Source organism: Notothenia coriiceps, unplaced genomic scaffold (genome assembly GCF_000735185.1).
Source record: "Notothenia coriiceps isolate Sejong01 unplaced genomic scaffold, NC01 NC01_scaffold00019759, whole genome shotgun sequence".
NCBI classification, from domain to species: Eukaryota; Metazoa; Chordata; class Actinopteri; order Perciformes; family Nototheniidae; genus Notothenia; species Notothenia coriiceps.
In genome coordinates, this window is record NW_011352460.1 from 389065 (window position 1) to 401438 (window position 12374).

General features: G+C 40.3%; 1 protein-coding gene across 1 annotated transcript; it reads right to left on the minus strand.

Annotated features, from left to right (window-relative positions):
* Positions 1 to 6163: 6163 nt before the first annotated feature.
* foxb1a (forkhead box B1a) lies at positions 6164 to 10399 on the minus strand. The gene has a single exon (XM_010779007.1). It carries the CDS (start codon positions 8867 to 8869, stop codon positions 7940 to 7942), a length of 930 nt encoding a protein of 309 aa, XP_010777309.1. The 5' UTR covers positions 8870 to 10399; the 3' UTR covers positions 6164 to 7939.
* Positions 10400 to 12374: the final 1975 nt, after the last annotated feature.

Sequence of the window (12374 nt, forward strand, 5' to 3'; positions counted from 1 at the left end):
CACACACACACAGGCACACACACACACACACACACACACACACACACACACACACACAGGCCTTTCTTTTCATTTGTCCACTACAGTGCCATCTAATGATGCCAAAGAAAGGAAATTAGCGGACCATTGCACGCTCCCTTTGACCGAGTCATTAAGGTGGCCAGTGTGGAGCTGAAGCGCAGCCCTGTGAAGCTCACTGTGACACACAGGCTTGCATTCCTCTGTTTGTTATTTAGATCCTTATTTACACTTGTTGTCAGAGACAGGCTGGAAGCACAGCAGTGGCTTCCTCCACAGGCTGGATAACAATGAGCTGTAGGGAGCAGCCCAGCGAGGCATTTAGCTCGGCCCTGCCCCGTCTCCAGAAGAAGAAGAGAGGGAACTTTACTGCTTGTGAATCAGAGACTTTCCCTCTCTTTTTCTCCCTGATTTCTGCAGTTCGGAGATCACACCGTCAAGTATAAGAAACTACACGTAGAATTCAGCTTCTAAAATACACCTTCAAAAGATTCTCTTGAAATTCCTAAATAGGGACACAAAGCAAAAACAATTGTAAGAAATGATAACTATATCTTCTCCTCTGCTCTACAGAAAAGATGGATGCAACCAGCAAGCCAACTTCATTTGTGCTTCTTAAAGTGCTGCCCTGGCTCTTTCATCATATTTCATCATTCTGAGCGTTAGCTAATGATTTAAATAACCCCCAAAAAGTAGGACATTAGAGGAACATCACTTTTGCAGAGCATCATCTAAATCATCATCTAGGCTTATCAACTATTTGGGAAAACCAAGGAGCTGCCAAGTAATATCAATGTTTTGTGGAAAAAACATAGTCTTTGGCATATCTTTTTTACATTAATTTACAGAAAAAAATAAATCAAAGCTTGGTAAAATAATTGTAGCTAGAGGAGGAACATACTGTAACCTTGAAAGCTTGTTTAATGGCAGTGCATTGCATCATTCATAAAGAACCTCACTTCCCCAGAGTATTGGTGACTCTTATCATCACCACAATTTAGTTAATGAAGTGTGCAAACGTTGATACGAGTACACAAAATTCACAGTTATCTGAGCCTTGTATGGGTGTGTGCACCCATTGTAACCTTTTTGTTGGCGACTTCCTGAGAGGACAAGCAGTGTGTTTGGAGGTATCAGCAGCTGTGTGCTACGTGCCTCTGATCCAGGCAGCTATTGACTTCCTGAGATTTGAATTAATTACTTGCTTCACAAGAGAAACTGGATTGCAGTGGAACCCCCTAAGAAGTCCACTCATTCTTAGGAAACTGCCCCATGGACTTGCAGATGGTTTCACTGAGATGTGCTTTCCCATAGAGAACAATTATACAGGGGATTGTGGTGCTGGCATAAACCTGGAGCACACAGTCTCCATTCTGAACATTTCAAAACAGCCATAGGGGAGGTTTGTGACTTAACATAAATTAGACCACCAGGGAATGGGGAGATCTGAAGTGGCGGAAGGGCAATATTACAGATAAATGCACGGCTGAGAGCCTCTGCACCACAGAAGAAACAGAAAATTAGACTGTGACACATTGGAACCAGATAATAACCACATTAAAGCCTTTTAATGTTTGAAAAACTGTATCTCTGCAACCTTTTCTGCCACTATCAATGTATACTGGTTTAGTCAATTCATCCTCTGTGTATTTTCATTCAAAGAAAGGAAACAATGGCTGAAGCAATTAATGACGTGAAGAAAACAATTACAGTTGATACTTTGGGGGCTTGTGTGTTAGTGTGAAAGGGATTCAGTTGCTTCTGCGTTTGTATTCTGCTTGCTTTCAATTGGCTCAAGGCCCTGTGTTTGGTCTTGTCAGTGCCAGTGGCCCCAGTGAAGAGTACACTTCAGCTGTGATGAAGGATCCAGGAACGCAGAGGTTACCAGTGGCTGCTAATTAACCTCACATTGTGTTCTCTGACAAAGAAACAAAGGAACAAAGTGGAATTTCAATGCAGGAGATTATCACAATCACAATGAGCGTAGTGCTGGATCATGCACTTGATGGGGATTTTCACACTGGCCATGCCAACATGAGATGACATCAAAGACAGATGAAGTTACATTAACAAAACAATGCAGCCTTGTTATGCAATAACAAGCAGCCATCTGGACCTTCTCTGGGGTAGGAGAAGTGCGCAGCTACACCAGAATGAAACGTCTTCCTCTGTTGCTTCTGCAAGACGCTATTTGATTGTGGGAACTTTATTGCGGCTTTGTTCTGTCAGAGAGGAGGTAGCATCCTTCCTCAAACACATGAAGACAAAGAGGAAACGGGCTGTGTGTTCTTCACTGGTTATTGTTGCCACTGTTTCTGTCCCACTGGCTGAATGGCAATTACTGCTGACTTCCTATGCGGCGCAGACCCGGCCCGCTGTGGGTGCCCTGACCCTGCAGTATCCAGAGGGTAGAGACAGGAGCTGTCAAAACTCACACCTCTCCCTGCTCCTCCAGCTGCTGCCCCCACAGGGCTTGCTGCACACTCCCTGCTAATCAGCTCCATCTCATCTCTGGAAGGAACTGGCCCCCAAGTAGATGTAGGCCCTTTTCTCACCTCTGCTACCTAGCGCACCTTTGAAGTCCTGTGCAAGTGTTAGTTTATGGCTAGAGAGGGTACGATAAGATCCCAAAGACAGGTGATAAATTAGCTCTTCGTTCCACATTTAAAAGGGGAAATGGCAGGCTGCTAAAAAAAATCCACAGAATCTGTTACAGTTCTAACACGTAAGAGCTAAAGCACTTGAGAAGCAAAAACATTGTGGTGTCAAATCTGTTAAGTACCTTCATTAAAGCAGCATGTTTGTATTAAGCTTGCTTCCCACACTGAGGTTCCGCCTGAACAAGCATTTGGTCAAACTGTAGCCGCGGGACTTGTTGGAATTAAAACACAAGTTTCTAATCTGATAAACTGCAAGTGCAACAGATGTAGACTACACATGACAAGCTGAAACAGAGCGAGCACTTTTGCTCTCAGAACACACCTTTCACAGGCATGCCAAATGAAACACTGGGGATTTGAAATAGATTGATTAGCAATTATCACAACAGAATAAGAAACTGTTGCCCAATGTGTAAACAGCCAGGAAACAAGTCCAGACATTAGTGATTTTAGCCATTTGCTGACCCCACTTTAACGATGAAGTTAAGAAGAAGAACCTGTGTGTCAGATGTAATGGCTGGAGGTTGAGTTTGACAGTGTTGGAGCCTGAAGTTTGATGTATTAGTTTTCTGTTGGTTGTCTGGCTCACATGTCTAAACCCGCCCAACACTTACACACACTCAGGATCCAATAACAAGAGATCCATATGTGTTCAGAGATAGAAAAGTGTTACATTACATATTGTTCACTGAAAATATGTCAGTGAAAGTCCCTAGACTGTGAAACCAGTATCCTACAGATTTGGTAAACTCCACAGAAAAATTTAGAAAAAATAAGAAACACCCAGAACCCCAAAATAATGTATTACTTTTTTAAAATGTATTTAGACATTCAAAATGACATCTATAGAATTAACAAGTTTCTATTATAACCTTTTCAATGCTGCTGACATGTCAGAGAATAGGAACTCATTCATGTGTCACACTGTGTCTGGACAATATGCATCCTTATCTTGAATAACAATTATCATCCCATTTCCTCGAACCATTAGATCTTCTTTACAACTCCCACTTCCTACAGAGAGTTTAAATATCAAGTTCTGCAGCTCGAGAAAACAAAGAAAACACAATTCTTTGAAAATGCATTTTCACTCATTTTGTGATGAACTTGATGATGAACTGAAAATCCTTAAATTTATCATATAAAAAAAGTGTCATCCCATTTATAAAACAGAATCTACGGCCTGTTGTAATTCCCACGTCTGCAGCAGCTGAGTGGAATTTTTGCCGCTGCCACCCGCTGACATAATTTGTTTCACAGTCACCACCCAGCAGCATGAATCAGATGTTGACACTCTAATTTCATGCACACATGGGTGTTTGGCTGAGCCAGCCTTGAATCCCCCTGCCTCTCCCCTCAGCTGCCCACTATACCTGACCTTTGCCCCCTGAAACAGCCATGTAATGTATTTAACCTGGGAGTCACACATTATGACTGATGCCTTAACCATGGAGTCTCATAATGATGATGTGCACCATAAGGAATTCAGTTGCAGGATAAAATCACCATGCTCTAACATTTTATTGTGATTTCAAATAAAACAGAAATATGATCAGTAAAAGTATCTAATGAATAGTAACATTTACTACAAGCAGGTGGTGTATTATGTTTGAAATGTGTTTCAAGAACGATAGCATGCATTTAGTTGCTTCTTTCCCGTCAGGAGAATACAGCGTTGCTCTATTTTCCACTGAAATAAATCAGTTGACTAGGTCCATAGCACCATCTGAAAATATTTGTTTTATGTTGTTGTTTTAATAAAAAACTACAAGCACTTGCAAGAAATAATAAAATATAGCCACTAGCCATGTTTCAAAATGTCAAAAGGCTTGTCAAAGATTGACACATTTGCCGAGCATAATTAATGCAAGTTTTGTCTATCACTGATTATTTTTCTCAGTCAGTGCTGACAGTCTGCTGTGGGAGAGGAGCAGAGCAACCATTTGGTGTTTATCCATGTCCTCATTCTGTCAGCTCAAAGAAACAAAATAAACCACTTTTCAACACTAGTGACCATTGGTATAACCGTGACAATGTACGGCAAAAAAGGGAAAAAAAGGGAAGGCAATTCCCAATATCTTTCCCTCACAACAGACCTGACAGCTCCTTGTATGAGTGAGCATAAATCCACAAGATAAACTCATAAACAAATAAGTTGTTTGTGTGCATGGAAGCAGACAACGGCCAGGGTTTATGAAACATGTGCTCTGTCTTTGACAAATATCCAAACAATAAACGCACAGTAAATAACAGCACCCTGTCCGTATCACTTCCCTACTTGAGGTTAAGTTGAGTTTATTGCGGAGGCCACTGCCTGCATGCATTAAGCAAATCATAAATTATACATGCTAATTACCTTGGGCCTCCACTTTAATGAATTATTTTAATTAAACTACAACATTGAGGTTTTGCATGTGGTCTATATTTCATCTCCTGCCTAAGATGACCTTCTTCTTTGTCTAAGTGGAACATAGTTGAGGGAACAAGGACAATGCAGACTTGGACGACTAAGTTCATACTGTTGCTACTGAAAATATGGAAACAATCATCTGTATAATAGGCAGAATCTACAAGAAAATGATTTGCAGATTAAAAAAAGATAGTGCCAGAAACAGTATTGTTTAAAGGTTTTATTAAGAAAAAAACTGTTTCCACACTAATTATTGTAATTTCAACGTATCAGGTTTCCAAGTAGTTTGCTATGATGAGGTCTAATATGAGTTTTCCTCTCTCTCCCGTCTGTTAGCTGTGGTTTCCCACTTTTTCTCTTAGGGTTTTAATTAATAGGCTCAGTTTAACCTTTTGAGCAAAAGCTGAAGGTGTTTATTAAAATGTTTGAGTGCCGAAACCTTTTTTTAAACTGACTTTATATCCTTGATGTGCTATTTCAGTAAATCCCCTGGAACATCTGCACTGTGTCTTGAAACATTATTATAGGACGACAGGATGTTGCATTTTGAATATTGCATTTATGTTCCAGAGCAGCACATAATACATCAAATTAAAACTTTTGGTTATTTTTACATTTCACATTCTGGGATGAATATACAATGAATGACTTACACAGGTTATTTCAAGACATTTGTCTATTTATATAACATCAACATTTTTATTTATAAGAGTGCAATATACACCAAATAAGACAAGTACACTGAATTCCAATTGAATAGAAAAAAAAATCACAAGTTTAAATGTGTAGTTATGTTGTTCTTTTTTAATGTTTTCAATGAAACTGTTATGTGTGTGTGTTAATATAGTTTAAATTGAATTGAATTGCCTAACCATAAAAATGTAAATCTGATTTAAAATTAAAGCTTGTAATCTGCTGTTGCAGTTTCAATACATTTAATCATCCAGAGTCAGGACTAATGTTACACACACAGATGCACAAAGTAGGGAGAAAAAAAACTAACACTGTTGTCCAAACAGTCCATGGGGGAGGGGTGGATTTAAATTCCAAAAGGGTCTTGCAGCTCGTTTCCTAGTTCCCCAGTCAGCAATGTGTTTGTGAAAAAATCAGTCTTTTTGTCTTGCTGAAAAAAGGCTAAATCTACATTGGTGGCCCAGTCTAAGTTTGCTATTCTTTGCACTTTCAATTCAAGTGAATGAGGGAGAATGAAGTGGCCGAGACCCTTTATTTGATCTACTCAATTGCATAAAGTGACGGAATTCTAATGTATTTGTTTAATACCCCGAAATAGGCTGTTGCTTTCTATAGGGGGAGGCAAATAAAGCGCGTTATTTTTTTTAATCCTGCAAACAAATCGAATAAAGGAATGTAAAATATATTATAAAATGTGTTTACATTTTTTTTTTTTCGTCTGTTTTTTTAACCTGTTGAATAAAATTCCCACGATTTTTGTAGTCGGAAAAACATGACACGTATTTATTTTTCGTATTTTCAAAAATCTGCAGCAAGATAAATTCGGACATTGTTTGCATGTTTTAAAATGTTTATTTATTATTGGGCTTAATTGTGTTTAGCCTACAGAGTGATGAATGAGGCCAGTTGTCTGCGCTGTGACCATGGCATCGCAACTCCATGCATCCTAATCGACTGCACGATTCATTTCTCTCCCACTGCTGCTGAGCCACTCTCACACTCTCAATTCATACAGGTCTGAAAACAGGACCAATTAAAATCTAATTTTTACAAGTAAGCATTCTTTTTGCTTTACTTAATATTGTCATTTAATTAAGATTTAACAATTCAAAAGTTTTAAGAGTTAAAAAAAATATTGCCAATTGAATAGCACCTGTTTATATAAAAGACCTATAAATAGTAATAATACAAATAATAATAATATGTGGCAGTGTCTTACATTAAACCTCCAGAAACACGTTTGATTGTTTACTTCACTTTTAATGAGAAAATATTTCGATGACCATTTTTTTCCAATTCATTGCAGATTTGCACACTTTTCGAAAGCACGCATGCTTGCAAAAAATAAACAAACAAAAAACAAACAACAACATTTACAACAACAGTACCAACACAATTTTTTAGAATGCATGCTTTACCTAAAAAAAACAAAAGTACAAATGTACAGCATCTGATACACATGGTCACCACAGCCTTTTAAATTAAATTCTTCACAGAACATTTTCTGGAAAATAGATATCTAAAACATAAAACTAAAAAGTGCATTTTACAACATTTCAGTATCAGTTATTTGCAATATTCACATCTTGCATTCTGAGGAAGTCTCATACTACTTTTCCATTTTGAAAAGATTTGATAACTCATTTTGTTTTCTTTTATGTACAGTGATGGTAAGAACAAATCTAAATCCTATTCCTATTTGGTATACCCTTATCCATCATTCCAGTATTAAAAAGCAAACAAAAAAAACCCAGGCATTGCCTCGCAATTTCATTGACATTACAGTGGTCACACAGAAACGGTGCAAAAGTGTTGCTATTTGATAAAACTGAAAAACTGCCACGGGAATTGCAAGCACTTAAAATGAGAGTTGATGGTGCCAAAACAACTCCACTTTCAACACTCACATTTCACAATAAACTGAAAAATAGAACTATCAAATAATTTATATTTTCAAGAGCAATACTTCGCTGTGCGATCCTGTGCTGGACTTCTATGACACAATTTAAAGCGACACATTCAACACATACACAAATAATTCGAGATGCAACTGCAACTCGCCTTGATAGTTTCCGACGACAGAAAATATAAACTTTGGGATTGGTAAAGCGGCCTGCGAGCCGGCCAGCAGCTGGTTCTACTGGGAGAGTCCCGCTGGTCAGTGCACCGCCACAGACTGCAGTGTGGAGGGGTTCGTCAGCGTCTCGCTCGGGGTCGCAGGGCTGCTTTGGCTCGTCGCTGTCTGAGGGGACGTGGGGCTCAGAGATTGCGGAGAGTTTGATAGAAACGCGGGGATGTGTGGAGGTAACGCCGAGAAGCCGGCCATGGAGGTCGGGGTGGGCTTGATGGGCAAAGGAATCTGTCCGCCGTGACACAGGGACTTGAGGGGCATGCCATAGGCACTATAGTCGCCGCTCGCCATGGAGATCGGTGCCACCGTGTCAATCATGCTGGTGTTGTACATGTGGGGCCAGGCTGTCGTCAGCTGGTTGTGCAGCGGGTACCCGGCAGACATGGACTGCATGGTGGAGAACGCCAGGCTTCCCGGGACCTTGTACTCTCTGGCGATGATATTCTCGATGGCGAATGGATGCTTAAAAGTTGAGGACTGAGACACTCCGAGGTTGTAAGATGACATCTGGGGCAGGTGTGTGCCAGAGGCTGCCAGGGCGCTCAGCCTCAGCTTGGCTTGCTGCTGGAGGTAATGGGCAGCATCCGACTGCTTACTCTGGGCCAAGTGTTCGGCGGACATCAACAGTTTGAACCTTTTGCGGCGTCTCAAGAAACTTCCATTCTCAAACATGTCCCCGCAGCTGGGATGCAGAGCCCAGAAACTGCCCTTGCCTGGCTGATCCGGGCGCCGGGGGATTTTAATGAAACAATCGTTGAAGGACAGGTTGTGTCGCAGAGAGTTTTGCCACCGCTGAGTGTTTTCCCTATAATAAGGGAATCGATCCATGATGAACTTGTAAATTTCACTGAGAGGCAGCATTTTCTCCGGGCAGCTCTGGATGGCCATGGCTGTGAGGGAGATGTAGGAGTAAGGTGGCTTCTGGTCGCTGTACGTGTTTCTTCCAGGGCGAGGCATCCTCGATATTTTCAAAAAAAGCAATTAAAAAAAGTAGTCTCCCTTAGTTCCTTGACGAAAGCTTCCCGCTCTTCATGAAAACAACCACGGAGAAAAGTTGCAATGCCGCTCAGGCTGGAGTTGCGTTGTGCGTAAAACAGGCAGGTTGAGCGCCTCTGCAGTTTGCAGGCGGGCGGACGTTGCACATTTATGGAGGGAAGGCTGCTGTAAGTCTTGCTTGCAAAGTAAGTCAGCTTGTCCCGCTAGCAGAGCTGAATAGACTTCATCTGGCGTCCTTGATAAGACGAGCTAAGTGGATGCCTCCATGGCCTTCCTCTAACCATCTGATAGTTTTATGTAGTGACATGAGCAGAAAAGACCCCTGTAGAGGCGCTCCATTAATGTGCCACCTCTTTGCTATCACATGACAATTGCCATGGGAGGAGGGGGCTGGGAGGAAGGCATAATCTGGTTTCATTTACACCTATTTACATGGACACCTTGGGCCAATGGAAATCATTTCCATTTGAAGACAGAAAAAGGGGTGAAAAGGCTCGGCAACCGGAATTGAACTGCGATGGCACTCAGTGTGTGAAGGTATGCGCTAATACTTTTTCAGCGGACTTAACAGTATAGCTAATAACAATACAAATATATATTTTAACGGAAACGAAAAAAAAAGTCGGCATATTGTAATTTAATTATAGTATGTGATAAAATGTGCTTTTAACTATTTGTGGAGTTGTTAAGGCAGGTGTATTATATTTGATATAAGGATTGATTTATTAAAAACACTGTTTGTGCAGTGGTGTATGCAATGAGTGCAGTTTTCAAGTGTTTACCGTTTTTATGATGTGGATTTGAGTGAACAATAATCTAACAGATAAAATGTTATTCAAATGCATATCGCTCCCCTCTAATTACAGCCTGATATTGTTTACGAAGTGCCATACAAAATAATTTGCCATGAGCAAGTTTGTTGATGAGCCTACTATTAGTTTTTCTCAGCTAATTTGGCCCAGAGCTGCGCAGAGGAAGTAGACGATATGAAAACATCAACACAATGCAAACAACGCTGTTCAAACTGAAACTTCATGAGGCAATCAGGTCTATTGTGTTTATGTAAAGAAGATCCAAAAGTACTTCAGAAATGCAAATAAACCCTTGAGGATGGTGTGGTGAAAACTGTATAAAATATCCATAAGTCAATTATATGAATGTGAAAACCAAATGGGAAGCCTATTTTGAGCTATTGCTATTCAAGCTTTTGGCCAGGGCCACCTTTCCGCTTGGAGGGTTTGCAATGCCTGGGACCACACACACGCAGATTTGCTCATAATTTATGCTAATTTCCCCCCATAAATCCACAATGCACCCCATCACCAGTCTGACGGATTACGAAAAGAATCGCATTGCGGGGGACACAGAGCTATTTTCACCCAGAAACCGAGGCAGGCTGAAGAAGAGCTTCCCCCGTGCTATAAGCACTGTGTAACAGCCTGAAAGCCTGAACTAATACAAACAAATATATCGAAAAAAGGACCATTCCATACAAATTATTCAGTTTTAGTCAATCATTTTATACTATACGTTATTTAATAAAAGGCCTATTTTAAGTCATCTTTTGTGTCAAGTGTCTTGTCTAAAACTTCAATGTGCAGTTTTTTTCTCCTGCAGAGTGGCTTTTAACACCTGTCATTTCCCATTAATGTTGAGCTGAAAAGGTTTTTTTTTCCAAAAGGAAGTGGCCAAGTCAACCCATCTCAAACTCCGCGGATAATGACAACACACTGCCAAGTACCAAATATCTTCTGACATCCAGCCTATTCATTCCTTTAAAAACATATAGTATTGGGTGTCACTCAGATTAGTATGTCCATTTGTATGCAAATAATTCAGATCGGTAGACTGACTTGGTTACGTGCAAATAATATGATTGTGAAAAGTGTTTAATATGTGCTGATACAAATCGCTCTGCAAACAATGAAGGATGAAAATCCTTTGAATTCCACCATTCAGCAATTTTACGCATGATGCTTAATCTTACATTATACTCTTGAAATGACTAGGCTAATCTTTGTCTCTTTTATTTGTTCATGTTTGCACTGCTAACTTGCTGCCACGCCAAGTTAGTGCCTTCCAAGTTAACCTGCAACACTCGCATTAACCAGCCGAGCCACAGAGCAGAGTTTTTCTCTGCTCTCACACACAGACGGTGTGGCTTTTTGAGCTTCAGGGTTATGGGATATTGGTAGACCTTTTGTCTCCGTCGAATGCACACACTGAAAATACCACCATGACTCTGAATCTGAATAGGGTTTTTAGCTGCTCCCAAACTCCTGAGTTCAAGCAGCAGTAGATCAAGTCTGCACTATGTTTGGTCATTTGTAGAAACCCGAACAAAGGTTGGGATAAGCCAAATTGCATTGCACTTGTGAACCGTGCCTCAGCCTGAAGTATCCTTTATAGCAGGAGGGGGACCAAGAACAATTTTGTGTGAGCTTTCAAAAAAAGAGGAGCGAAAACAAAGGGCACTTTCTGAAACATCTTAAAGTAGAGTAGTGAGGCGTGACATTCCCAGGGTGACGAGACACAAAAGCTGAGGTCATGGGGATGAAAAAGAGAATCAAACAGCCACTTTCACACGTCTGCCCTCCTCTGCTGCACCCCCGAACACAATAGGAAACAAATGTTGTTAAAAGAGGATCGATGCCATTCATTCTAAAGCAGCGAATGATAGCCAAACAATATTGTCACACTGAATCGAGTTGAGATATGCTGCCACCCAGACCTACGGAGAGGGAAAAATCTGCTTTCAGGGAACGATTAAGAGAAATTTAAAGCTGAGGGTAATTACACAGGAAAACATTTATTCAAGGGATGAGCTTAAGTCAATATTAATTAATAGCAGAAACATAATCCACATTTGACCTGTGTTTTTTATTTAATGTATTGAAAACGTAGGTGTACATTTTTCTTGGCACGAAAATATATTTTTAGGTGATTTTTGTTTTTTCTACTTTCCCTTGCAGGTTCTCAGAGCAGGTTGCTAACTGTAGGCAATGTATATTTAGGCCACTAACCAACCTATAAATAGACAAATCATTGCTAGAGGTGAACAAATTTGCATCATTAAAACAAACATTTATAATCCAAGTTAATTATGAGTGTAAATTCCCGCAATTTTTATTTTTTGTCACGCAGATTATCATAAGCAGGCCTGTAGATTTAAAAGGGATTTGTTATCTACCTGTTTTTTTTTATTAAAACACACGTTCCGTGAAAACAGATACACCTTGTTGTCTGCTGCAAAATGTGACTCTCAAACCCTTCCAATAGGCCTGTGCTGCTAATTAAGTCCGTGGTGATTTCAGCCCCCAGAGATGTTTTACGGTGCAATTAAGGACGCGCTGATGATAAGGTATGAATATTCAGCAGAATGACAATTAATTAGCAGACAGAGGGCTCTCACAAGAACCTCCTCAATGGCACATTTAGCCCATATGACGGAATATTCACACTATTT

What these genes read in the sequence shown, in the direction of transcription:
- foxb1a (XM_010779007.1), bottom strand. Translation starts at nt 8,869, where the DNA reads ATGCCTCGCCCTGGAAGAAACACGTACAGCGACCAGAAGCCACCTTAC.